Source organism: Taudactylus pleione, unplaced genomic scaffold (assembly GCF_031769625.1).
Source record: "Taudactylus pleione unplaced genomic scaffold, aTauple2 ptg000095l, whole genome shotgun sequence".
In the NCBI taxonomy this organism is placed as follows: Eukaryota; Metazoa; Chordata; class Amphibia; order Anura; family Myobatrachidae; genus Taudactylus; species Taudactylus pleione.
The window spans coordinates 19,557,818-19,585,139 of NW_028284497.1; the positions used below are offsets into that span (position 1 = coordinate 19,557,818).

At 40.8% G+C, this 27,322-nt stretch overlaps 1 protein-coding gene across 1 annotated transcript in view; it reads left to right on the forward strand.

The window, feature by feature from the left end:
* DIRAS2 (DIRAS family GTPase 2) overlaps positions 1 to 26,687 on the forward strand; it is a 47,701-nt gene extending 21,014 nt beyond the window's left edge. Inside the window, exon 2 of the mRNA XM_088470046.1 lies at positions 19,887 to 26,687. Within this exon, the coding sequence (XP_088326172.1) occupies positions 19,926 to 20,525 (600 nt within the window). The 5' untranslated portion in view covers positions 19,887 to 19,925 and the 3' untranslated portion in view covers positions 20,526 to 26,687. The remainder of the gene's footprint in view (positions 1 to 19,886) is intronic.
* Positions 26,688 to 27,322: the final 635 nt, after the last annotated feature.

A 27,322-nucleotide genomic window follows, 5' to 3' on the forward strand; every position in this document is an offset into this window, starting at 1 on the left:
CAATAACTAGACAGATACTGTATACAGGCTACAACTGCACAGGGTAGCTGATCTCGATCCTTATGTTCTGGTATCTCTGACATACCGCTAACTGCAGCCAGCGCAGGCACTTCCCAACTATAAGGCATGCTGTTACGAGAGGTCCGGGCTGCGGCCTACGCCGCACGGAATATAGTTTTTAGCCTTAGGATTGTACACTCACATCTGGCTGACCAGCTTCTGCCGGAATCCTGTGCTTCGCCAATCGCTCGGGCCCAGTGACGTCCATCGTCGGTGCTATATTATAGATGGTCCTTCATTATAAAAATAATAAACAATGTTTTGCTAACTGCCTACATCAATTCTAGCACGGCCAGTATTACGCCAAGGGACATGTGGGTGCCATTGCCTGAAAGGGTCCTCACTCCTATAATCACCTCTTATAATCATTCAACACCTCCTGCGGTCCTGTCAAATGGTGCCTGAATCACTGCAGGAGGGACTTATATCGGATCCAGATCTGATGCCGGGAAGATGACGTTTTCTCTCATTTTGGAATCCGAAAATGGCGGGGAGATCCAAGTCCCTGCTTGGATCCACTCGTATCAGGTAAGTTTGGGTGGGATCGGTTTCCTGGAAACTGAACCTGCTCATCTCTAATTACCACTCTGTAATTGCAAGTGTGGATGCAATCGAGATGCACATGACTACATCCCCCTCACTTGTGTGTGCCCATAAGGGCTATTGTTATTGGTACCGTTGAGTTCTCCTTCAACAATCTATCATCCCAAGTCACAGTATGCCAAACACAAGCATCTAGGAACTAGTAAACTGTTACCCATTTATAGTCCTGGTGACTGATTGCCCTATATATCCTTCTAAGCCTGGGTACACACCTGTGTGACATATCCGCTGACCCAGGGATCCACAGACCGAGCATCAGATTTAGACGTCAGTTACTGGTAAAGTGTATGGGCTGCAGGCAGGTTGCATGTACACACAGCCAGATGCACCGATATATATCTGGACGATATAATGGTATCAGCTAATCAGCAGGTCCGATGTGATAAGTCTGTGACCAATGTATACTTGCCTACTCTCCCAGGAATTGTGGGAGGCTCACGAATTTTTGGGTAACCCCCCACACCCCCGTAAGTGTAGGCACCTCTCCCACATTCTGCCCACTTTCTAGTGAAGTGGGCAGAAAGGGGATAATTTTCCTGGAGATCGGCGGTCAAGCGAGTAGGGGGCCATAGCTTAATGACATAGTTCTATAAGAATCGCAGCATTTGGCCCCGTCCCCTAGTTAAATATGTATTAGCGTAATTTACAGCAACGGGCTTTGCCCTGGTCCCCATCACCGCCCACCTGCTTCTCCTCCCCGGGCTTCTCCCGGGGAGGAAAAACTTAAAGTAGGCAAGTATGGACCAACATTGTTCACAGACATAACTCGGTTTCAGGTAAGGACACCTATCAGCTTCTTATTGGCCCCTCTTGGTGACCAGTGGAAACTACTGGTGAGAATTGTCATGTTATGTGTGATATGTTCATAAGTCATAAGATGTTTGTATGTAGATTGGAAAAAAGAACAAATTTGACCTACTGTTTGTCACCTACCATCGCATGCTATCTTTATGTATTCAATTTGTTTTTTTTTCCATCTTACCTGCCATGATACAGATGTAAGGTACAGATGGGTAATATCTCTGATCAGGGCTATCGACCCGATCAGATGAGTTGTCCACTGAACTGACCGTCAACTGACATTAGCTCAATTCAAATGTAAACAATCTATAACTGTCTATTACTGCAGTCTCTATGTTGAGTGATGTCACAGTGGAACACCGGCTCTGTCATCACCTTCAGTCGACTATCAGAAACTAGTTCCTTATTTGTCAGCGTATTTCATTTTGAGTTTGTTTTTCTATGGCTTTTGCATTAAAGGAATGAACTAATGTAAATATGCTCTTATTTACCTCATAATTGCATCATATGTACAAACATATGTCTTTCGGCAGCCAGGGTAAAATTAGAAAACTATTAAAAAGTGATCTTATATACTATCATATGATGTCCTCCCAGTTCCTATAGGATTTTAGTAAAAGTTCAGAAAATGGGGTACACTAACCTAACATACCGAAAAAGTGTATTATAACCTAACATACGTAAACATGTAATATAGCTCAACATAAGTAAACTGTTACTAGATATATAAGACTTTGGTAGATACATATAGATTTACAATGTTAAGAATAAGTGCTAACAGCAACTGTGTTATTATAATTACTATTATTACTAACATATTTTGGTCACTTGGTTGTCACCTGCCAAGAGATGTTATGTGTATGTAATGTGTTTGCTTTTGTATTTGATATTAATCATTTAACACACGATGAATGATCATGTAGTAGATAATTTTGAATCTTACCTGCCATTATACAGAAGTAAATCAAATATCGGTAATATCTCTGATCTCTAATTAGATGTGATGTTGTCTGGACTGACCATCAACTGGCATTAGCTGAAATGAAGCATACAGTACACAATTATAGAACTGTTATTTGCATCAGCCTCTATGATGTCACAATGGAGCAGTGGCACTGTCATCACTTCCAACAGCCAATCAGAAACCGATTTATAGGAAAAATAACTTGTGTGTCAGCATGATTCAGAATTTTATTTTTCAATAACTTTAGCATTAAAGACAAGAGCAGGGCCATTGTGAGAGCCACGGTGTCAGGGTGCTGAAGGGGGTGTGGCCAAACCTGGGAGGCGTGACCACACCCCCTCCAGAAAAACCTATGAAAAATACTATGTCCTCCTCAGCAGCTGGTAATTACTAGTACCTGTTCCCCTCTCAGCGCCTCTTTGCTGCATATTTGGATGTATTATCATGTATATTTCTACATCCAGAATTGATTACTCCTTGTTATATGAAGTCTGCCTTTGCTTGCTTCAGTTTTATGTATTTTAATATGAATGTGGACTTTTTGTCCCAAACAAGGCTGAGGAGTCAGGCTTTAGCGATTCATAATCACCCCTTAATGGGGGAGGAATGTGGCAGAGTGGATCTCTCCTACATTTAAGGAAATGGTTAACCTTGTGAAGATCAGGGAAGAACCACACCCTTTCCTGGATCAAGAGGAGTCCAGCTATATAAACCTGCTACTGTGGGGTATATTTATTAAAGTGCAGGTTTTTAGAAGTGGAGTTGTTGCCCATAGCAACCAATCAGATTCTACTTAACATTTATCAAGCACCTTCTAGAAGATAGTAGCTAGAATCTGATTGGTTGCTAAAGGCAACATTTTCACTTCTAAAAACCCGCAGGTTAGTATATATACCTCTTTACCCTGAGTCAGTTAGTGGGAGAGGCAGAAGGTTGTGCACCTTTAGCACCCCTCACTGGGTACTGGATACTACAGACACTCCCATAACACGCCCCTAAGACTGACCATTTCCTTGCGTCCAATTAGCCACCTCCCAGTCACTTCCCAGGTATTTCTCTGTATGTGCATCTGAAATTGCAGCTACGACTCTGGGCCTGATTCAGACCCGGTCGCAAGTGCTGAGCGCTCGGAACCGGGTCGGTGGTGGCCCACAGCGCATGTGCACGACGGAGCCGGCTCCGTCGTGCGCATGCGCTAGACCCGGCTAGCGACGGGCAATCCGTCGCTCCGGGTCTCGCACCGAAGGGGGCGAGCTGTCGCCTTTGGTGGGCGGGACGGGGGGGGGGGGTGGGTGCCCAAACGGAGGCGTTCCCGAGGGAACGAGTGATGTCAGTGGAGAGCTTCCGGCTCTGTTCGAGCCGAAAGCTCTCTGGGGCTTGCGATGAACGAGACCCTACCACAAGGGTCTCGTTGCTAGCCCGATGGTCGTGAAGGTCTTGACCATCGCGACCATCATCATGGCCGCTCGCTATAGCTGTGGGTGGTAACACACCCACAGCTATAGCGAGGCCGCTCCTAAAAAAATCAGCGCCCACCCTGATTCAGAGCGAGCGCTCGCTTTTTGCGAGCGCCTCTGAATCAGGCCCACTGTACAAACACAATTGGGATGCATGGGGTGTGTGAATTAGAGGCATACACAGTAAAAAAAAATGCTCAATTATGTCCAACATCGACATTTACTACAATCCGCATTTAAAATGAGGTTGCAGTGTGATATTATCGACTAAATTGGCATTGCAAAATTAGGAACTATCACATGGATGTACTAACATCTGCATGCAGGGAGAGAGCTTGTGATAAAGCTCTGTGCCTGAGAATTCCATCCGCACACTTCTCTCTGTATCATTCGGAAAAAATACAGGGAGAATGTATCTGTGCATGCACCACCGCCGGCTGTTGCAAACTCCCTCCCCATACTGTATCAAGTGATTTGTGTCTAATGGTGCATACACACGGTCAGATTTTTTATCAGATCTGAACGATAACGATTGTAAAAACCGTTCAATTGTTCATATCTGAAAGAAAATCTGACATGTGTGCAACAATGAACGATGAACGATGCGTGTTCCCGTTTGTCAGATAACGATATCTGACATCTGATGTTTGCAGTCAGTTTTGGATGATTTCCATTCATTTTAATACAGTAAAAAATCATTCAATCGTTTGCAAATCGTTCAATCGTTCATCTGACATATCTGACTGTGTGTATAATGCCCTTAAATTGTCCAATCTATATTTTCTTTTTTGCTTGTTATAATTTATTTTAAAAATAGAATTCTATAGTAATAACAAAGCAGAGACTGATTGTAACAACAAATATATATAATGACCAATGTATAGCAACTGGCAACTGGCTTAGAGATTGTTGCATGCGATCCTTGTGTCACCACGTTCCCACTTCCCACTGTGAGGTGATGCAGATTGCATTATTGTAATCCAGATGACTTTGGGAATAGGCGAAACGTAATCCAATAAGGTTAGAGGGTTGTCATTATTGTTTGTAATAATAATTTCCAGTCATATACTTGGTTCTATGGATGGCATAAGGTGAGGAGAGGTAAGACACTAAGGGGTCTATTTACTGAGCAGTGTTAGGAGACAAAGTGAAAAGTGATAAGAAAGTGATAAGGTAGCAGCCAATCAGCTCCCAACTGTCATCTCACAGGCTGTGTTTAAAAAATGACAGTTGGGAGCTGATTGGCTGGCACCTTATCAATTTCTTATCACTTTTCACTCTGTCTCCTAACACTGCTTAGTAAATAGACCCCTAAGAGGTCAAACCTATTAAGAGAAAAATTGCAAGGTGCGAGTTGCTATTTTCACTTCGAATTCGCATAGCGAATTCATTTTGCAATCCAATTAGCAACTCGCACTGAATCAGTCAGACTGAATTCGCAACTTTCCACTCGCACATTCCTGAGGGTGAGAGATGGAAAGGAAAGTCTTTATTTTAAGGTTAAAATGTCCGTATATGTGCTGTACCCCTTGGACACCCCCCTAATGACTAATTAGGCATTTGGAAGTTTCCAATTAGCTTAATTAGTCCAATAATTAGATGTCATTTTTTGGGGTAAAAAAAATGTCCTCTAATTACCCCATAATCAACTTTTTTGTTAGTTTAGGCACCCCAAAGGTAATTACAATAAGTGCGGTGTGCGAGTTTCAAGAAGCAAACTCAAAATTTGCACCTATAGGATTGACCCCTAAAGATCAGTATTAATACAACTATGGCCACTTTGTGAAACACATTACAGTAAATCTCTCAATTATTTCATTTAGTGTGTGTCATACTTCCCGACTTTACACTCCTCCTTTCCAGGAGCAAGATCGGAGAAGAGATGCTGTGGACAGGTTCGGGAGTGGGCCAGGCTGTAAACGTCATCAAGCCCCGTCCCTTCACGGGAAAAGGCTGCAATTCGCGGGTCCGCAAGAAGGGGGTGGGGCTAAATTATGCAATTCACAACATTTTAGCCCCGCCCCCTCCCTACGGACCCGCAAATTCCCCCAAAAATCTCCCCATCCTGCCCACTTCACTAGGAAGTAGTGGACAGGATGCGGGAGATCTGTCTACTGTTCTGGGGGTGCGGTGGGTTACCCAAAAATTCGGGAGCCTCCCTCGACTTCCGAGGCAGTAGGCAAGTATGGTGTGTGTCTGTGAATTTGTGTATGTTTGTGTAATAAGTACAATGTTAGCTCCTGAGAAAATACTAAGCGAATAATTTATAATTTGCACGGACATATTTAGAGCTGATTTTGCGTTATGTAGCATGCAGAGCCGTAACTAGACTTTTTGGTGCCCTGTGCATTGAGCATTGGCACCCCCCCACCCATTTTTTATATAGGGACATAAGATAGTGCACCTGCAAAAAGGGCCATGGCCTCATGGGGAAGGGCCAGGGAAGAGATAGGAGAGGCCAGGAGATGCTGGGGATAAAAGAAGAGAAAGTGAGAATGATAATAAACAGGAAAATTGACAGGCCCAAACAGCGCCCCCTGCCCTTGTGGTGTCCTGTGCCATGGCACTGGTCGCACTACCCTACTTATGGCCCTGGTAGCATGGCACAGTGGCTAGCAGGGCTGCCATCAGAAATTGTGGGGCCCGGTAAAAACAAAATAGGCAGCCCCCCCCCCCCCGGTGGGATGGGAGAGCAGATGTGGGAGGAGCTGTGGATAATGTGTTTGAAGCTACAGTGGGAGTCAGGCATCAGCCAGTTAACAAAAAAAAAAAACAGGGCAGGGAAGGCTGGACTGTAATGAGGTGGCACAGGGAAGGCAAGGCTTGACTAAGAGGGATGCAGGGCAGGGAAGGCTAGACTATGAGGAAGTGTAATACAGGGAGGGTTTGACCTATTGGGGGTACAAAGATGGCTAGACATGGTGGGAGGAGTGGCACTGGTCAGGGAAGGCTTGACCTTAATTGGTTGGGCACATGGTAGGGAAGGCTGGACCAGGGCTGAGGGCATAGGGCAGGGAAGACTGTACTGGGGGTAGACACAAGGCAGGATCAGTGACTATGCCATAACCCATAGACCTGGTGCAGGAGCAGAGCTAGATGTTATAGGAATGGGCAGTATATATATAATAAAGTTCAATATATAAAACTACATTAATCCACCAGGTTACATGCAAATAGCGCCCCTGCCCTTTCCAGTCCTCAGGAGGCTTGCTCTCTGCTTTCTATTGGTGGTCCCTTGTCACAGAGTGCAGCCTGTCTCCAGGCGGTACTCCGAACTGCACTAACCTGATTACAGCTATCCTCTGCTGAGGCAGCCGAGGAGGGGGCGGGTTCCCGCTCAGAGACAGCAGTGATCTGAGCGCCACGGCTGCTGGAAACAGCACAAGCGGCATTACGACTATGGCGTCGGCTGCGAGCCAATCACAGCTTGCAGACCAACAGTCAATCAGGATTCCACGAGCTCTGATTGGCTGGCGGCCAGCACCATATTCATAATGTAATGCCGCAGGCCAGCGCTGTATCTCCATGTCATGTAATCAATATCGGTGCGCCAGCTGCCAAAAGCTGGCAGCTCAGCACAAATCCGTACCGCTGCCACTCAGGGCCCCCCTCTCTGCCCGGCCCTGTGACTCCAGTCCCGACAGTCCCCCCTTATGGCGACCCTGGTGGTTACCATTGCTGTCTCACAGCACTGGGGCTATACGTTCAGTTCAATCAGTTTATATACTGTATGTAGGCCTGTGATCATGTGGATTCTTGCCATAAGTCAAATGCATACTGGTTAATAAATTCTTGTTCGTATGGTAGAAGATTTAGATTACATTTCACTGGGTCATATTAATAAAGGGTAAAATAATAGTGCTTTATTTATTGCTACTTGTCAGAGCTTTGAGAGTCTTGTACTAATAATCTATTTGTTTTTCCCTTTCTACTTATTTATGACAACTCGTAATCCAGGTTGACCACTACTATAAACTATAGTTCTACATTCATGTGCATTCCTCATGAGCCTTTCTATGGACTGACCTTTACCATTGTAAGATGCATGTAATGCAGTTTTCTATTATCTTGTGTGCTTATCAAGTCTGTTTGCTGTTGTTGGAGGCACTGCAGATAAATTCAAGGTATTTATAGAGGTAGTGTTATTGCACACACTGGGGTGTTATATTTGAATGTTCTCGGTGTGATAAAAAGAAGTCTGTCCCATCTGTGTGTTAATTCCCTTTCTTGTTTGTCACAAGTTACAATATGTTGTCAGGTATGCAGGAGAGGGGTGATGATGAATGTGATTTACAGACAAGACAAACAGCATCTGGTGTCTCTAACACTATTAGACTTTGTGGACTTGTACTTAAAATCTAAAACAGATTATGTCCAGGATACATGAAGGGAGACGATTATAGAAACCTACTACAATAATATACTTCAAGTACATTACTTGGAGAGCAGTTACTATGTAGTGTTTTAGATAACTGCTAGAATCAGTTTTCAGCACTGTATAGAAATAGAATCAACATGATCTCATACCTTACCTGCTTGTATCTGCTAATATGCTACCTTATCCCTTTATTGAGGAGGAGGCAAGAGGGCAACATACAGCGGGTAAAATAACTATTGAACACATCAACATTTATCTCAGTAAATATATTGTAATGGGGCTATTGTAATGTAATTTTCACCAAACCTAAACACTTTTTCACCAAATGTCAGCAACAGCCCATGCAATCCACACATGCAGAGAAATCAATCACAGAACTTAATTTATGGATATATATGGTTTGATTTCTTTGCATGTGTGGACTGCATGGGTTGTTGCAGACATTTGGTGAAAATTTAATTACAATAGCCCCATTACAAATATATTTACTGAGAAAAATGTTGATGTGAACTTATTTTACCCGCTGTTTATGGAGGCACATTTATAAATGTGGCACCACACATTACGATTTTCATAATTACGCAGTGGTGGGAGATGCATTTTGTGTAATTTCATGATGATGAAAACTGCATCACGCCCCCCGCACTTAGAGGCCCATTAATTAATGATCGCATTTGCAATGTGATCTGGACGCGATATTAGCACCCATGATCACATTCCACCATGCGATCATAACACCGGGAGGTATGAAAAAGCACATACAAGGAAAGGGGCTACGAAATGAGCCCATTCCTGTGATGTGCTGGGAGTGAAGTGACCGCATCAGCAGTCTCTTCACTCCTGTGCCGGGGATCCTGCGCACAGGCCCGCCATCAGTGGGGGACTTCCGGGACTTTAGTCCCGGACACTCTGGAGGCCGCCCACTCATACCCTGACGCCAGCGCACAATAGCACTGACTGAATGGCCCAGCCCAAAGACACACCCCCACTCTGCCTCCTATCGATGCTGCGGCCGGACACTTGGGTGAGGGGGGTTCTGCCTGCTCCTAGTACTATCAGTGGCGTAACAAGGGCGGGATGAGGGCTGCACAGGAGCCCAGTATTCCTTCCTAAAAATGTCCGGCACCGATGATCTCTCTGAAGTGTTCACTGCAGACCAGGATGCAGCAGCTGCACCTAGCTCCCGGCAGCATTGCGCTCATGATGTAATGATGACGCGACGACAATGCCTCAGAGGAGCCGCCTGGAGAAGACAGAAGGAACAGGCAGTTTCTTGGTAGGTGAGTAGGCTATAATTCTGGGGGAGCATGGTATGAATCGCGGGTGGGGGAAGGAGAGCCCTATCAGGAACATACAGGTGGAGAAGGGTCAGAATACACATTGTGGCAGATACAGACGGGGTGTATGTGCGAGGAGAATGGGGTGAGGATGGAGCACATTAATAACCTCTACAATCCTTCAAACGGGCTCTCAATACCCACTACTTCATCAAAGCCTTCCAGCTCTCATCTTCATTTTCTTTACATGCTCCTTCCTCCCTGCCTACCCCATCTGTGTCACACCTATTTGTCTACCCCTCCCCTTTAGAATGTAAGCTCTTACGAGCAGGGCCCTCTACCCACTTGTGCTTCTCCTTACTTTACTTTCATCTACTTCTTACTCCCCACTAGGGCACCCAACACTTGGTTGCTTTGCTCTGTTGCGTATCTGGGTGTTATGGTCGCTAATGTAGCAATGTATATTATTCTTGCCCTCGTCATGTATGGTATTGTACTGTAAGTCACTTGTCAGACTATTTGATAATGTACTTTGTAAGGCCCTGCGGAACACTTGTGGCGCCATATAAAAAAATATTTTAATAATAATAATAATAATGGAGACAGGGGACCTTTATAATAAAGATACAGAGAGGGGGCACAAGAAGAATATTGCATACATGGGAGCATTATAACATTATAAAAAAATACAGACATTGTGTACTAGAAGAATAATGCAGACGGGGGGCATTATAATAAAAAATCGTAAATATATAATTAAATATACTGATATTGTATGTGAAAAAGTATTTTATTTTTCTCCTTCATAGCGAAATCTAACATTTAAAAATTCCCAGGCAAGAAATTCTGCATTTATCCCTGCTGCCAGTGGGCATTCAACAAGCAGCATAGGAGCAAATCAAAATGAGACAGCTGCATTTTGGTTTACTGCCGCACCATCATTTATTGTGTGGCTTGAACTGCAGAGCTCTTATTCTCTGTACAGTAAGGCAGTCAGTGTTGCACTTACATACTATAATATGTATTTTTACCCCAATATGGTGGCAAGGGACTTAGGGTCTCATTCAGACCTGCTCGCAAGCACTATGCGCCCGGAAGCAGGTCGATGGTTGTGCATTGCGCACATGTGGCGTGCGCAGTGTGTGTGCGCAAGCCCCGTAGTGAGTGAAAAATTCACTTGCTACAAACAGGGCGGTGGTCGATGTTGATAGACAGCTCGCCCCGTTTTGTAGGCGGGGTGGGGCGGTGGCTGGACAAACGGAGGCATTCCTGAAGGAACGCCTGCCATTTGTGGGCGGCCCTACTGACATCACCAGTGATGTCAGTAGTGAGCTTCCGGCTCAATATATAAAGTCAAAGTTTACATATTTTGACATAGATGTTTTAATTGCATTTATATTTGCTAGTTAGTACAACTATTGCTCTCTGCTATCACACATAGGGGATTATTAAGCGAGATAAAGTTGAGAAGTTCCCAAAGCAACTAAGAATGGGTATTCCTTTGGTGTATAGTGGTAATACAGATTTGGGTATGGTTTGGATGGATTGGAGGCATAGCCTAGAATGTCATTTTGGAATGTTGACATGTATGTAATTGTTATTATTATTATTATAATTTATTTAAATGGCACCAGAAGTGTTCCACAGCACCTTACAAAGTACATAAACAAATAGGTGACCAGTGACTTACAATACAATACAGTACAGGACATGGACATGTATAATAAACATTGTTACATGAGTGACCATAACACCCACATAAGCAGCAAAGCATAAGCAACCAAGTGTTAGGTGCCTTATTGGGGAGTAAGAAGTAGATGAAAGTAAAGTAGGGAGAACCACAAGAGGGTAGAGGGCCCTGCTCGTAAGAGCTTACGCTAAGTTGTGGGCTCACAAGTTCTACTTTACTATTATATTGCTTATGTGCTGGGCTGTAACATGGCATTTGTTGGAAGCATACAGAAGTCAGTGTGTTTCTAATAGTGATTTAGATATTGTATCCCTTTTATACCCACTGTAAGTCACACATCATATTAGTTTATTTAGTAAAAGCTACATTTGAATAATGACACACTATGTGACATAATGAGAAGACAGTCGTGGTCATTTACAGTCTTGCTGCTTAGTTACAGTGCTAATAAGCTCTTGGCTATAAAATGTTGAACATATGTTACACTTATTTTGTGACGACAGCATATTTACAGCTTGCTTCCCCACATACGTGCATCCTTATAGCTATAAAAAGCCACCAGTGACTTCACTAACAATGAGGCAGGGAGTTGGCAACAAGCTATCGGCATCTGCTGCAAGCTCTGCCTTACATTCAGCATGTTACTTCTCACTTCATCTAAAATGTGGAAGGATTCCTATCTATCTATCTATCTATCTATCTATCTATCTATCTATCTATCTATCTATCTATATCCATTCAATCTACCGTATCGTGTATTTTTTACCATGGAGGAAGGTGCCAGTACTCGCCTAAAGTTACAAGTTTATACAAGATTTAGAGCAGCTTCCACATTCTGGGTAACTTGTCTATCCACGTCTGAAAACGTGAACTCACTACTAACTGACCATCCTTTTCTCCTAAAGAAATCTAAAAAACCAGCACTTATCGCAAAGTCTTCCATCCTACTTGACGTGAAGCCATGGGACGATGAAACGGATATGGAGTTTATATGGGTAAATAACACTTGCTCACTGATTTTGGTCCCTGTACAACAGCAGTGAGCTTCTGGTGACTGTAGTAATTGGGAGGAAGATAATAGCATGTGCTGCCCTTATAATATACAGTAATATGCAGAGTTACTCTACTATTCATGTTGCACACAGACACTTTCTGCTTAGCCCTAGGATATCATTGATGGTGGGGCAGGACCAAAGTTGCAGTAAGTTGCCCGTTATCTGCAGACATAGGGGCTGATACTGATTTGCACGTACAGCTGCAGAAGCCTGATTTACTGCCTTATGCTAATGTAAGATTCCGTTCAGCTAATGAGAGAATCCGTGCTGCTGCAAGCGAAAAACCCCTGCCTTCCACTGATTTTACGCCACCTGCACCAGCCCCGTGCTAGGTGCAAGAGATCCAACAGTTGCAGGCTTCCGCTCATACAGAGCTTTAGTTACACACCTAAGACACTCCCATGACACTACAGCAAGTCAGTGTGGTTCCATGTGCTTGCGTTATTTGCTGCCCCGAAACCCACAATTTCACTGAAAGACAGATCCGACGAGTTTTGTCGGACTCAGAATAGGACGGAGATATATGAAGATGCGTATATCCATATCTGCGCATGTGCTCTATGCAAAAAACGTGCAATTTGCTGCTGCGCACAGAGATCCGTTCTACTCAGAAACAGCCCCATAAAGAGACTATGGAAGTTAAAATAGATTCAGCTATGCAGATGGAGAGAGTAATGGAAAAAAGTATAGTATAGAGTTAGACTACATCTATAATGACATGACTTACGTAGATGAGGATTAATGGGGACATTGCACATGGCAGGAGTATGTGGCATACTGTAAGCTGAGTTCTGGAAGAGGATCTCCCATTGTAATTGACAAATGACCCAATGAAAAATGAAAGCAATGGGGTGAAAATTATTCTTTGATTTAACAATAATGAGATTCTTGGCCATGAAGTAAAGAAGGTGCAAGACAGGTTATATGGAGTGTATAAAAGAATGGGGACAAAGAAAAAGGGACTTGTAAAAAGAGACACAGAATGGTAGCTGGATCAAGCCATAGGTCCCAGCAAATGCTTTTTGAGAACTGAGATGATCGTGGCATGCTTTAAGGCTAGAGGAAAAGAGAGATTAAACATTAATTCTAGTGCTGAGTCACATCATGATGTGTCGATGGAATATGATCAAGCAGGCAGATGGTGAACTAAGCAAAAGAAAGAAGAGAAGTAACAATACAGTTGAAGGTCTGAAGTTAATAAGAATTCATGGTGAAGAGTGTATACTGTAGGACGGGATCCTGAGAGTGAAGGTTTAAGAATAGATCTTGTTTAGCAAGATACAGAGCAATGGAAGCAGATGTCCGAAATCCAGAGGAGTAAAAGTATAAGGACTGTGAGAACTTGGCACAGGACAGATTTTGGGGTGAATAGTCCCCAACAAAAAAACAAAAATGTCACAGGTGCATTTCTCATACTACGCAATTACCATTGCAAGTTTTACGTGAATTCTTTACAGGAAAGCCCTTCTAAGATATTTTCTATGCTAGTAACAAATACACACTGGAATCTTCACACTACAGTACCTTCGGTCCTACATCAGGGTTATCAGCACTTTGTGCTCTCATCTTGGTCATGTTGGATGGAGGGGACATAAAGCGTTATTGGATAGCACTGCCAGCATTTGTGCAGGTAATGCAGCAAAGGGCATAGTTGTAGTGACATAACAGTGCCATATATGGAATTATCTTGCCAGCTGTTGCCCATGATGTTATACAATTATAGTTGTGTTTGGTGATATGAGATATTTTTCACAAACAGAGATAGTAGCCTCTCTATCTGAGCCATCAGAGTGTGAGTGACCACCTTGCAGACTTTTTGACCTGCATCAAATCCAGTTTAATATAATGTCCTAAATATGTTGGATGTGGTTTTGGAATCATGTTTTAATGTCTCCCACTTCACTGTGTTTGAGAGATTTATTTCATCAAGTATTATAGCTATGTTGTAGCAATTGTGTAACATTGCTAAAACTGAACCTTAGTGTATGACCTTATAATATATGTTAGAAGTATTTAACCAATACACTGAACAAATCTAATGATAGGGAAATTAAGTTTTATACTCTAAGAATTCATAATACCATTATTCTTGTTTTTCGCATCTTACATTGCAATGAAACAGAAACCATCCATATAGTAACACTTATTTTGGACGACAGTCCTAATAGCTTTATGAACTTTGAGCGTTAATTTACTTGAATACTGTAAAAATCCCAATGTTGGGATTATATTATTAGATTAGATTGGTGCCTATTTTTCTTCTGGAATTGAGACAATTTTCTATATAACCTATAATGCTCTACCAGTGCCTTTTTTTACCTGTAAACATCTATCTATAATTGTGAACTTTTGTGTACAAAGACAAACTGATAATAATAATAATGCTTCAGCATATACTGTAATAGTTTTCCGTTTATACACTGAACATGTCCTTTATGGCAAATATTGTGCAGTGAGTATTGCAGTCAATGTTTCTTTATACCAGCTTTTAATGCAGTGAATAAAATATACTGAGTGATTCACAGAAATCTGTCACAAGAGAGCACAGAATAACTACTTAATCCTTTCATAGTCATGATTCATTGTGTTACACTTTAATCCATCTGTAATTGTATACACTGCCTTCTATTCTCCAATTTATACAGTAGACACTAAACATCAACATATCTCTCTGCATTAATGCAGTTTGGCTAGGGCTTGTGCATAGTAGTGTATTCCTAGCATCTAACATCTGTTGTGTTTTTACAAACGGTGAATTAAGGTTTGCTGGAAGGAGGGCAGAGTAGGAAAGGATAATTGATACCTATAGGAAATGCACATGAATACTATAACATAACAAATGACAATCTATGGGCTGGATAAAGTAAGATATACTCTATTTTTTCCCATCAAGGATTGTCATGCTTGGTGTTTCGGCATTTACTGTACAGTTGTAATCGTTTCTGAAGAGTGCATTTCTCCCACTGTAACATTAAATGCTACAGAACGGGAAGTCCAGGGAATTTCATGGTTGGTAAATCTATAGATAATGGCTGTTATTTATTTAAATTCTTTAGATCAGGGATGCACAACATTTTCTAGTCCTGGATCCACATTGGAAGATCACACTCAATGAAGGTGGGCATAAATAAAACTTTACTTGCTTAGACCATACTTGCCTACTGTTGAAAACTAGTTTCAGGGAATTTATAGCTGGTAGTAGAATGCACAGCACTCCGTTGAGGGAGGCGTGTTATGCTCCACGCAAAGGGCGTGTCTAGCTCCACATATGAGTGTAACTGCTTAAATGCTTGTTGCAATATATTTCTATATAACATTAGTAGCAACTAACATTGCTGCCTGCAATACTCGGTTTCTTGTTTGTAAGTATTCACTGTGATATTTATTTTCTTCTCACTCAGCACAATATACATGATATATGTGATGCATATGCAATACATTCCAAATTAAATTTGACCTTGTGTGAATTCAACCCTAAACATACAGTCAGGTGCATAAATATTGGGACATTCACAGAATTTTCATATTTTGGCCTCTATTCACCACAATGGCTTTGAAATGAAACAAACAAGATGTGCTTTAACTGCAGACTTTCAGATTTAATTTGAGGGTAATTACATCCAAATCAGGTGGACGGTGTAGGAATTACAACGGTTTCTAAATGTGCCTCCCACTTTTTAAGGGGCCTAAAGTAATGGAACTATCAACTCAAAAGCTATTTCATGGACAGTTGTGGGCTATTCCCTCGTTATTTCATTATCAATTAAGCAGGTAAAAGGTCTGGAGTTGATTCTAGGTGTGAAAAATCAAAACAAACCCATCAGAGGGATAGCAAAAACATTAGGTGTGGCCAAATCAACTGTTTGGAAATTTCTTAAAAAGAAAGAATGCACTAAATGCTCAGCAACACCAAAAGACCCGGAAGACCATGGAAAACAACTGTGGTGGATGACAGAAGAATTATTTCCCTGGTGAAGAAAAATCCCTTCACAACAGTTGGCCAAATCAAGAACACTCTCCAGGAGGTAGGTGTATATGTGTCAAAGTCAACAATCAAGAGAAGACTTCACAAGAGTGAATATAGAGTGCTCACCACAAGTTGTAAACCATTGGTGAGCCACAAAAACAGGAAGACCAGATTAGAGTTTGCCAAACAACATCTAAAAAAGCCATTACAGTTCTGGAACAACATCCTATGGACAGATGAGACAAAGATCAACTTGTACCAGAGTGATGGGAAGAGAAGAGTATGGAGAAGGAAAGGAACTGCTCATGATCCAAAACATACCACCTCATTAGTGAAGCATAGTGGTGGTAGTGTCATGGCGTGGGCATGTGTGGCTGCCAATTGAACTGGTTCCTTTGTATTTATTGATGATGTGACAGCTGACAAAAGCAGCAGAATGAATTCTGAAGTGTTTCGGGCAATATTATATGCTCATATTCAGTCAAATGCTTCAGAACTCATTGGACGGCGCTTCACAGTGCAGATGGACAATGACCTGAAGCATACTGCAAAAGCAACCAAAGAGTTTTTTTAAGGCTAAAAAGTGGAATGTTATGCAATGGCCAAGTCAATCCCCTGACCTGATTCCGATTGAGCATGCATTTCACTTGATGAAGACAAAACTGAAGGGAAAATGCCCCAAGAACAAGCAGGAACTGAAGACATTTGCAGTAGAGGCCTGGCAGAGCATCACTAGGGATGAAACCCAGCGTCTAGTGATGTCTATGCGTTCGAGACTTCAGGCTGTAATTGTCTGCAAAGGATTTGCATCAAAGTATTAAAAAGTGAAAGTTTGATTTAGGATTGTTTAGTTTGTCCCATTACTTTTGGCCCCTTAAAAAGTGGGAGGCACATATAGAAACCGTTGTAATTCCTACACCGTTCACCTGATTTGGATGTGATTACCCTCAAATTAAATCTGATAGTCTGCAGTTAAAGCACATCTTGTTTGTTTCATTTCAAAGCCATTGTGGTGGTGAATAGAGGCCAAAATATGAAAATTCTGTCAATGTCCCAATATTTATGCACCTGACTGTATACTTCTTGCTGTGTCGACTGAGAATATCTTGCTAAGAGGAATATTGTGTTTGGGATCCTGATAGTATTTAAACAGACTGCTGTTAGTGCACCACAATTTGCTGTATTAACCAGGTACATAAATATACTTACCTTTAGATCAAGCTTTTCAAGGTAGCCATTATTTTGATGTTCTATTTTAGTTATATATATTGTATATTTGAACCTATATTTCGCCTGATTTAGTTAGTTTACCACATATTTATTATTATTATTTATTATTATTATTAGTACTATTATATATTTATTAACAGTTACTTATATAGCGCAGCATAGTCCGTTCGCTTTACGATTGCGAACATATGATAAGAAATTATAGACATACTTTAATGATCATCTCTTGGGAAAAAAAGGATTTTAAAACTTTTTGCTGTATTGTCCTTTTGTGTGTTTAACTAAAGATTACTAATTAAAAATTCTTACTGTGGTCACAGCTCACACTAGCAATAGCAGCAGATGCTGAGATAAGAAGACACTGATTGCAGGGGTCAGACAAGCTGTAATCTCTACAGCCAGGGGTCCAGCAAAGAGTCCGGACAACAGTCATAGGGACTGCGGCAAATCACTGTCCTTGCCCAGAAACTCCTTGATGGGGCCTCGGCTGCAGTGACGAATCCAGAGAATCTGGGGGTTTTGATTTACAATTTGGTTCAGCTGCAGATTATAGCTTGAAATGGGACTATCCCACAGGATATAGGTAGGTAGGCAACTATGGCTTAGACATACTTACAATTTACTAGTGGAAAAAGCCTTGTAGAATTGTTAAAAGGTCCCTATGGAGACAGAAGCGTGTGCAATGCTACACAGCAGGAGGGTGAGGCCATCCCACATAGCAATACATTTCCATTTCCCCCTGTAGCAACATATTTCCTTACCTCTGAAGCAACACCATAACAACAGCAAAGTAACACATCCTACTGCACTGCCACAGTACTCTCTCCATTTGGAGCCAGTAGTGGCGCAATAAAACTGATTCCTAATCTGTAAAGCAGGGATGGGGAACCTCCTGCCCAGGGGCCTTATAAGGCCCTAGGTATCATTTGGTCTGGCCCTCAGAGCTTTTTTCTGCTAGCCTCATTTGGCTAGCAGGGTTCCTAGAATGGCATACTGCAGCCAGAATCTATGCAGCAGTGCCTCCTGGAGTGTTCTTAGGATGCTTCAGACGGTCACATCGCTGCCCTTACAGCCCCGGAACATCCTCAGGATGCTCCGGGCATTGCTGTAACACTGGCGATTGTGGCCCTGCCCCCATGTGACGTCACATGGAGGGGGCATGGCCTAAACCAGGCCCGCAAATAATGTTATATATGTATTAAAATGGCCCTCGGCAGAAAAAAGGTTCCCCACCCTTGCTATAAAGATATGGGAAAACCAAGATCAACTGAATTTACCAAAGTTTCAACCAACAGAGATGGAAACTATAATATATATTTATATAAAGATTTTTTCAGTGGCTTGGTTGCCAGGGGAAAACAATGAATAGTACAGTAAATTGATATTGTATAAAGCACTACAAAAATTTTGCAAACATAAAAACCTAGGTGTCTGATGAAATATATATACTTAGGAAATGATACTTTTTTGTTCCATTCTTTTCCTCTTTCAAGAAAATGGAATGTGTTAATAGCCTTTATTTGTAGAAATGTAAAAACATAATAAAATATCAGTTAAAAAAATCTAATCTTACATTATTTTTGTCCGTATAAACCAATGCTCCAAGAGAATGCCAAGATAACATGTAATTTGGGTGTACTATGTGCTCAAAGAGAAAACAATTACATTTTGGAACTCGAAAGCTACAGGAGCTAGCAGAAATGTACTGTCTCAGCTTCACAAAAGATGAATAGATCTCTATGTGTATGGTCTAACATTATTTAATTACATTGTAATCTACAGGTGAAATGTGTGTATTGATTTTTGTTTTCTGATCTTGCTTCTTATTACTTTTGAAATGTAACATTTTTCTTATATGTAAGAACTGCGGGACTGATTCAGAGGTGGAAACGGTTCCAATTGTAATGTAGATGGGTGATGTTTTGTGATGTTTTGTGAACTGTGTATGCGTCGGAGCAGTGCGCATGTGCCTTGATAAAGCTGCAACGTTGTTCACAGTGCCCTGCTATACGCAGCCTGATTGACAGGCTGTAGGCTTTTCGAGAGGAGCGTTACAGAAAACGGGCCCCGTTTTCTGTGCATGCCGAAGCCAGTGGATACGTTCTCAAATGCAGTTTCCCTGGCTTCAGTAGCATAGTATTGCCGGAGGGTTACTCAGATGTCTGATGGTTAGGACGATGTTTGCACTGTGGATCCAATGCTGTATCTTTGGGCACGGGCAGTGGATCTGAGAAGCTGGCAGTAGGTGTCTTTTAACAAAAGACGCCACTTGTGGCATTAGCATATGCACTGAGATCCACTGTGACGGCATACACAGCTTCCAACTCTGAATCAGCCCTGAATCAATAAGAAATAAAATACAAGAGCAAAATAATAATAATAGATCTATATATTTTTATCTTAGGTGTTTTTCCCAAGAAAAGCATCTGACCCATCTGTGAAAATGCCAGAACAAAGTAATGATTACAGAGTGGTGGTGTTTGGAGCCGGAGGAGTGGGTAAAAGTTCCCTGGTACTACGGTTTGTAAAAGGCACATTTCGAGAAAGCTACATACCGACAATTGAAGACACCTACAGACAAGTGATCAGCTGTGATAAAAGTATATGTACTTTGCAAATAACTGACACCACGGGAAGCCACCAGTTTCCTGCTATGCAGCGTCTGTCTATATCAAAAGGACATGCCTTCATTTTGGTCTATTCCGTCACCAGTAGGCAATCCCTGGAAGAACTGAAGCCGATCTATGAACAGATTTGCCAGATTAAAGGGGACGTAGAGAGCATCCCCATCATGCTAGTTGGAAATAAAAGTGATGAAAGCCAAAACAGGGAACTTGACAGCACAGAAGGAGAAGCAATAGCAAAAAAATGGAAATGTGCCTTCATGGAGACATCCGCCAAGATGAACCACAATGTGAAAGAGCTGTTTCAAGAGCTTCTAAACCTTGAGAAACGTAGGACTGTGAGCCTTCAGATAGATGGCAAAAAGAGCAAGCAGCAGAAACGGAAGGAAAAGCTGAAAGGGAAATGCGTGGTCATGTAAAGGTGTAATGATCTCAAAGCAATGCAGTAGTGCTGTACTCTTTGCAGCACTGCAGAAGATAGACACACAGCATGTACAACACTTGCAAATGCACTAATATATCATCTAGAAATAAATGGCCCATCATTTTCCATGGTCACTTCAAAAGGGTTAGAGGTACCAATCCCTAGTCTCAAAAATACTTTAGCGCCAATTTCATTTCAATTTCACATTGGTTGGTATCATCCAAAGGGACTAAATTATCATTTCCAGCATGTAACTTGCTACAAATGGTTGTAAAGGAAATGCAGATTTTTTTTTAATAGATACAGACTGAATATATTAAATTGCATGCAATAAACATGCATTTCAGAATGACAATAAAATAAGATTAAATATACCTGTGTGATGTTTAAGCACAGGGTTTTGGCTTTTGCAACTGGTCATGCATTTGGCTTTACTGAGGACATATTAAGCGCAAATGTTAAATATATGATCTTTAACTTTCATGCATGACAGAACATATGAGCAGCAACTGTATCCATTTTTAGAACATATTTTATATATATAACATAGGGAAAAATGATTGTCATGGTTTTGGCATCATTTATATAATTTGTTCATTGAATGTCTTTACCAAATTATAGTCTTCTCTTCCCAATTTCTTACTTGTTAGAGGGGTTGGAAAACCTTCTGATGTAAAGCCAGCATTAAAGGAAGTCACTCTATTCCCCAGTGATCAGCTACAGAGCAGGTCCTGGCAAGCCGGCAGTTGTTTTCCATATCCAGCTAATATCCCTATCTATATTGAAAAAAATCATAATCAAGTATCATTGCAATTTTGTAAGAACATATGTGCTGACATTGTGGAAATTATCCAATACCACAGGGGAGATTTATCAAGTCTTGGAAATAAAGGGGGGGATGTATCAAAGCTTGGAGAGAGAGAGAAAGTATAAACCAATTACCTTCTGTCATTTTACAGACTGTACTAGATACATTACAGTTAAAAGTTGATTGGTTGCTATGAGCAACCTCACTATATCTCTTTCCAAGATTTGATAAATCTCCCCCCATGAGTGATATTGTTTCCCCCCATGAGTGATATTGTTGTTTATTTGATCATCATAAGACTGGCTTTACTCCAGGGAGCAGTCTAATTCCTTTACATTTATGGAAAAAGTAACTGTACAGCTGGTTATTCCATGCAATTCAGGTGTACTGTAAAATACTGTATAGTACAGAATGCTGGTGGGAAATCCTGTAACAGCCTTTCTGCTATACCTGGTCCTCATTATTTATTATTAATTATTACTATTATTATTTTAACACTCAAATTACAGCAAAAAATGTATGGAATAAAAGCACATTCATTTTATATATTGAATAAATCCTACATTTTGCTACACATCTTTTATGGTTAATGTATTTAAGTCAATAGAAATTTGTAATCATTCGAATAAAATTGCATAAATGGCTTTTAAGACTAAAAGAAGTACCATAATAAGTTATTGGCTAGAATATGAAATTACATTTTGCTTCCTATACAATGCCTACTATGTGTCTTGAAAGGGTTATTTGTTCTTTTCTTAAATGCATAATACTAGCATCATCACAATCACTCCTTGTCTTACTGAGAGCTTCTAGACCGGCCATTAAGGGCTAGATATATCAGTCTAAATTTACCTTGGCTGGCAACATGTCTCTGTTATTCTGTATTGCTGCATCATCAACAATTGAATTCAAGTAAATGAAGTGAATAATATTGTATAGATTTTCCCATACGGCAGTGCTGTCCATCTTCTTGGAAGTGATGGGCTACATTGTTTGAAGTAACTAAACACAATAAATAGATATAAGGAGTATGTTGTCTATAACACAGTATAAGGTACATACAGTTCAACAGTATATGAAAGTAATTTGTTAATGTTAGTTTTTGTTGATGTCAACAAATCAAATCTGTGCCCTGGAGGCAATCAATACATTTTGAAAACATCAAAGACACCGTTACTTTAGTGGTGTTGTGAGGGTACAATACATTACTCACATATATCAGTTAATAAATAAAAAAACACTGTTTCAACCACAAACTGATGGTTATTTAATAAACACAAATTATTACAATTTGAAAGCTTTTGTGAGCATGGCATTCAGTATATGACAAGCTCTGTATAGTAATATGGTCTCTATGATAAAGCACAATGGGCAAAAGTTGCTAGGTCTATATACCTGTAGTGTGCATCTGTTCCAAAAACTATAACTAGAATTAAACCCTTTTACAACATTCCATATTCCTGGTGCATTAGTCATCCATTAGCACTTTGTGGTTTGACTCTAGAGAACTGTGCTATTGTATGTTATATAACAAAAGTTGTCTGAAAGGTCTGAGTCTACAGATGGTAGCTTTGTGGTACTATTTAAATTTGATCAATTAAGGCTACAATATTTTTCAGCAGTATAACTAACAGAATGGTCAGTGTATGTTTAAGAACTGTTCTTAAATTCCATAGAACACATGTGTCTTTAGATGCCATGCATTAGCTATTTCCAAAACTATTTCACAAATAGAAAGCAGTTTTCAGTGCTTCTAGCTTGCCACTAACTGTTCCTTACATGGCACAATACACATCTGGAATGGCATTTTATATTTCTCATTCACCAGTCATTTCTTGCCCAAATACAAAGTGACTTATTTTCAATGTCTTTTTGTTGCCCAGAAGAATTGGTGAACCATTTGGGGCTGATGGTGAGTTCACCGCAACTGTGCCGAAAGCATGCATTCACTAAAATACCCGCAATTGCATGCATGTGCACAGATGCTACTCTAGCAAGATGTGTTATAGGTCTGCATCATTAGCATTTGCACCATGTTTATGTTAGGTATACGTCACATACACATACTGTGCATCCAAGCTTTTACCTATGTATTTTGTTTGTGAAATAGGCATTCTCTAAAAGGGGTCTATTCATGATGATAATTATCGGGGTAAAAACGGCCCCTGATAATTAACATTCTAACTCGCTGCGGACGCCGGAGCAATTCATCTTTGCTCCGGCGCGGAGACAGCTGATCCGAAAATCAGCCGTCCCTGCGAGCGACTTCACTGCTTTCAAAGCAGTGTTACGCATACAGTACTTGCCGACAATCAACTCCAGCCTTCCGGGAGGGAGCTGATTGTCGGCTAACAGCGGGGGCGGCCTGGCCATTGATGTCACATTGGGGGCAGAGCCGGCCATTGACGGCACATTGTGGGCGGGCGGCATGATCGCGTCATCGTGGCCCCGTCCCCTCTTCACAATGCCGTTATTTTCGGCATTGTGAAGCAGGGAGCGGGGCCACGATGACGCGATTCAGCGCGAATCGTGTCACCGGCCCCCCTGTTGCGGGGGTTTCTTGTTTTTCTGGGGGGAGGTCGGGATGGCCGCAGGCTTCCGGGACGGTTGCCTGCCTCTCCGGGGGGCCGGGAGCGGCACCCAAAAATCGGGAGGCTCCCGGCCAAATCGGGAGGGTAGGCAAGCCTGGTGCACAAGAGCCCCGGCGGAAGGAGCCGGACAGGGGAGGAGGGATCCGTGAATGCTGCCGCAATAAAGCTCCGAAAATATTGTATTTTCAGAGTTCGATGAATTCTGTCCCCATACTAGTGTATGGGGACAGCGGGCCATTCCGCGAAAGCAAGGTCAGCAGGAGATATCTGTGATATCTCCTGCTTTATCTTCTTAATGAATGGCCCGATAACTTAATTTCTACAATTGCAGGTGAAAATTTTAATTTTCACCTGATTTTGTAGAAATTAAGTGATGATGATGAATAGGCCCCTTAGTCTTACTGTAATACTTAAAAAAACATATTTAATACATCAGATAAAACTCTCCATCTCGTGGTCCAATGGCATTGTTTGCCAAAATATGCACACAAAAACTTTGTATATTCACAGAGAGCAATAAAGAAAGCACCTGTGTCAGTGGTGCACTCACATCAGCCAATCACAGACGGTTCGCTAATGCTAAATGACTGTGATCATTATTGTGTACAGGTAGAGTCTCCCATATGTAAAATTCTTGAGAGTAGAAGTATTTTGGATATCAGATTTTTCCATATTTGGAATATATGCATACCATAATGAGATATCTTGGGAGTGGGACCCAAGTCTAATTACAGAATGCATTTGTTTCATATACATCTTATATACATAGCCTGAAGTGTATATAATATTTTAAATAATTTTGTACATCAAACAAGGTTTGAGTACATTGAAACATCAGAAAGCAAAGGTGTCACTATCTCAGTTGTGCTAAAAAATATTTGGATATGGGAAACTCAACCTGTATTTGCAAATGCCCATGACCACCCATAAATAATAGCTTTTCACAAATGTATATGCGTCTTTGTACCGGTCTGCATGTGTTCGCAATGGCGCAAATATTAAGGTTTTCAGTCTAGGTCAGAATGCCCCTCCCCTCCACCACCTTGCCTCTCCAGGTACAAGAATGTGTAAGCACCAGATCACACAAATCTGCATAGGCGCATGCGGACATGCTCGGAGCAATTGTATGATATTGTATTATATTTACGCTACGCAATGGGCGGGAAGCATCAACCATCGCATTTTGCATGCAATGCATTCCGCCACTCATTGAATGCATACCGACATATATAACGCCGGTATGCATGGATAAAATCACAAAGGACAGCTCTCCCGGTAAGAGCAGTCCTATACGATATGGGGACTTCCGGGCTTGATGACCCCGAACTTCCTCTGGCATCCTTCTGCAAGTGTGCAGGTCCGATTGGATCCCTTTCAGAAGGGAGTCGCAAATAGAAGCCCATAGGCTTCTACTGGGCTTGGTGCATTTGCGGTGAGTGGCCAAACCTCTGAAAACTTCATTTTCTGAAGTTTGACTGCATAAAACGCTATAGTGCATCCTGCCCAATATGTCTTTGTAACATCTTCAGTAAGGATTATTGATTTGTTTCAAATGCCGTTTGTCTAAGTCCTAAAACATTATTTTGGAAATTAAATTTTAAATATTTCTGTAGAAGTAAATAACTAGAAATGTCTGGGTCCCATAGCAAAATTGGAATGGGGTCTTATAGGCAGCACCATACCGTAATACTCACACTTGCTCCACCCCTATCCAGTCTGCAGTAGGGCAAAGTAGTAACTTCATTAGCAGTAACAATTAGCCTGATTTATATATATATATATATATATATATATATATATATATACAGTAATTTTATCCTCATTATTTTCCAAATTATATAACTACTTGGATAATTTCTTTACCAAGCCATATTTAGTTTGTACTGTATGGCACATTTTTTCATGTGGGGCATTTTCCCCCTATTGTGTTTTCCTTATAGTTTAAGCAGCATTTACATCATTTATGTCCATATGGCAGTAAATACAAAGGGTTTGTAATACTTTGGAGCACTTATGTAAATAAATATGTAAAAGTTGGAAGAACAGATCTTTCACAAAAGGAAAAATGCATCAACACATTTTATGATGAAAGTTTCAATGGGACTCATAACTTATATATTTTTTGTATATTTTTTTATTCATGCTTTTACAGGATTAACAACATAAACTAATAATCAGATTCTGGACATCCATTCACAATTACATTCATTCTCAAACAAATCAATTAGCAAAGCCATCTAAATAATTGTCTTGCATGGATACAAGCAAGGCCACTAAGCAATATTATATATATGAACTGGTAAATCCTATCATATTTTATACCCTTGTATGGTTATTGTAGTTTTTGAGTATTTTTTGCATAGAGTATGCTGGTTAAAATGATTGTTATGCTATCATTGGTACAAAATGCTTATTTTGGTAGTAAAGACAATAAATTGTAGAAAATATAAAATAATATACAGCTTTAATATATTTTATGTTTTTTTCCCTTTATGGAATGTATGCAAATGTACACAAGGTCTTTAATATGTAAAAACCATTGGATATATTGAACATGTAAGATGAATGGATAATTTTAACACAAGAGCATGATATTTATTATACTACTACATGGTAGCATTCAGATTGTATTTATTGTTGAAATGTCATCTATTTTACTCAATATACAGATTAAAAGTCATCTGTGCCTACATGTTTCTATGTTTCCAGTGCTGTTATAAATATAAAGACTTGTACAAAAATAAAGCTTTAAAGTACATCTTCTTGTTTGTAGAATGTTATTATGATGTTAACTTAACAAGGAAATATAAAAGCCACAGTAAAAGAAAATATTGTAGTCACTCATTTGTGAGGATAATATTTTATATTTGAAAACATTTCAAAAATGCCTATACAAGTTTTTATTGTAATCCCAAGTGTTACTACACAATAACTCCACCTTCTGTATATATTTCCCACAATGAATCAATTTGTTTCCTAGTTATTGCACCTTTTTACAACAAGATACCTTGGCCTGGTCTTCCTCACCCTTCTCCCTCCCTCCAGCACAATAGATAGATAGATAGATAGATAGATAGATAGATAGATAGATAGATAGATAGATAGATCACTCTTCAGTTGCACGTGTGAATGCAGTCGAGATGCATATGACTCTACATCCCTCTCACTTGTATGCGCCCATAGAGGCTATTGCTTTATATGTACTATCTAAACTCACTGTCGATCTGTTTTGTTTTTGGTACCGTTGAGTTCTCCTTCAACAATCTATCATCCCAATTCACAGTATGCCAAACACAAGCATCTAGGATCCAGCAAACTGTTACCCATTTATGGTCCTGGTGACTGATTGCCCTATATATCCTTTTAAGTCTGGGTACACACCTGTGTGACATG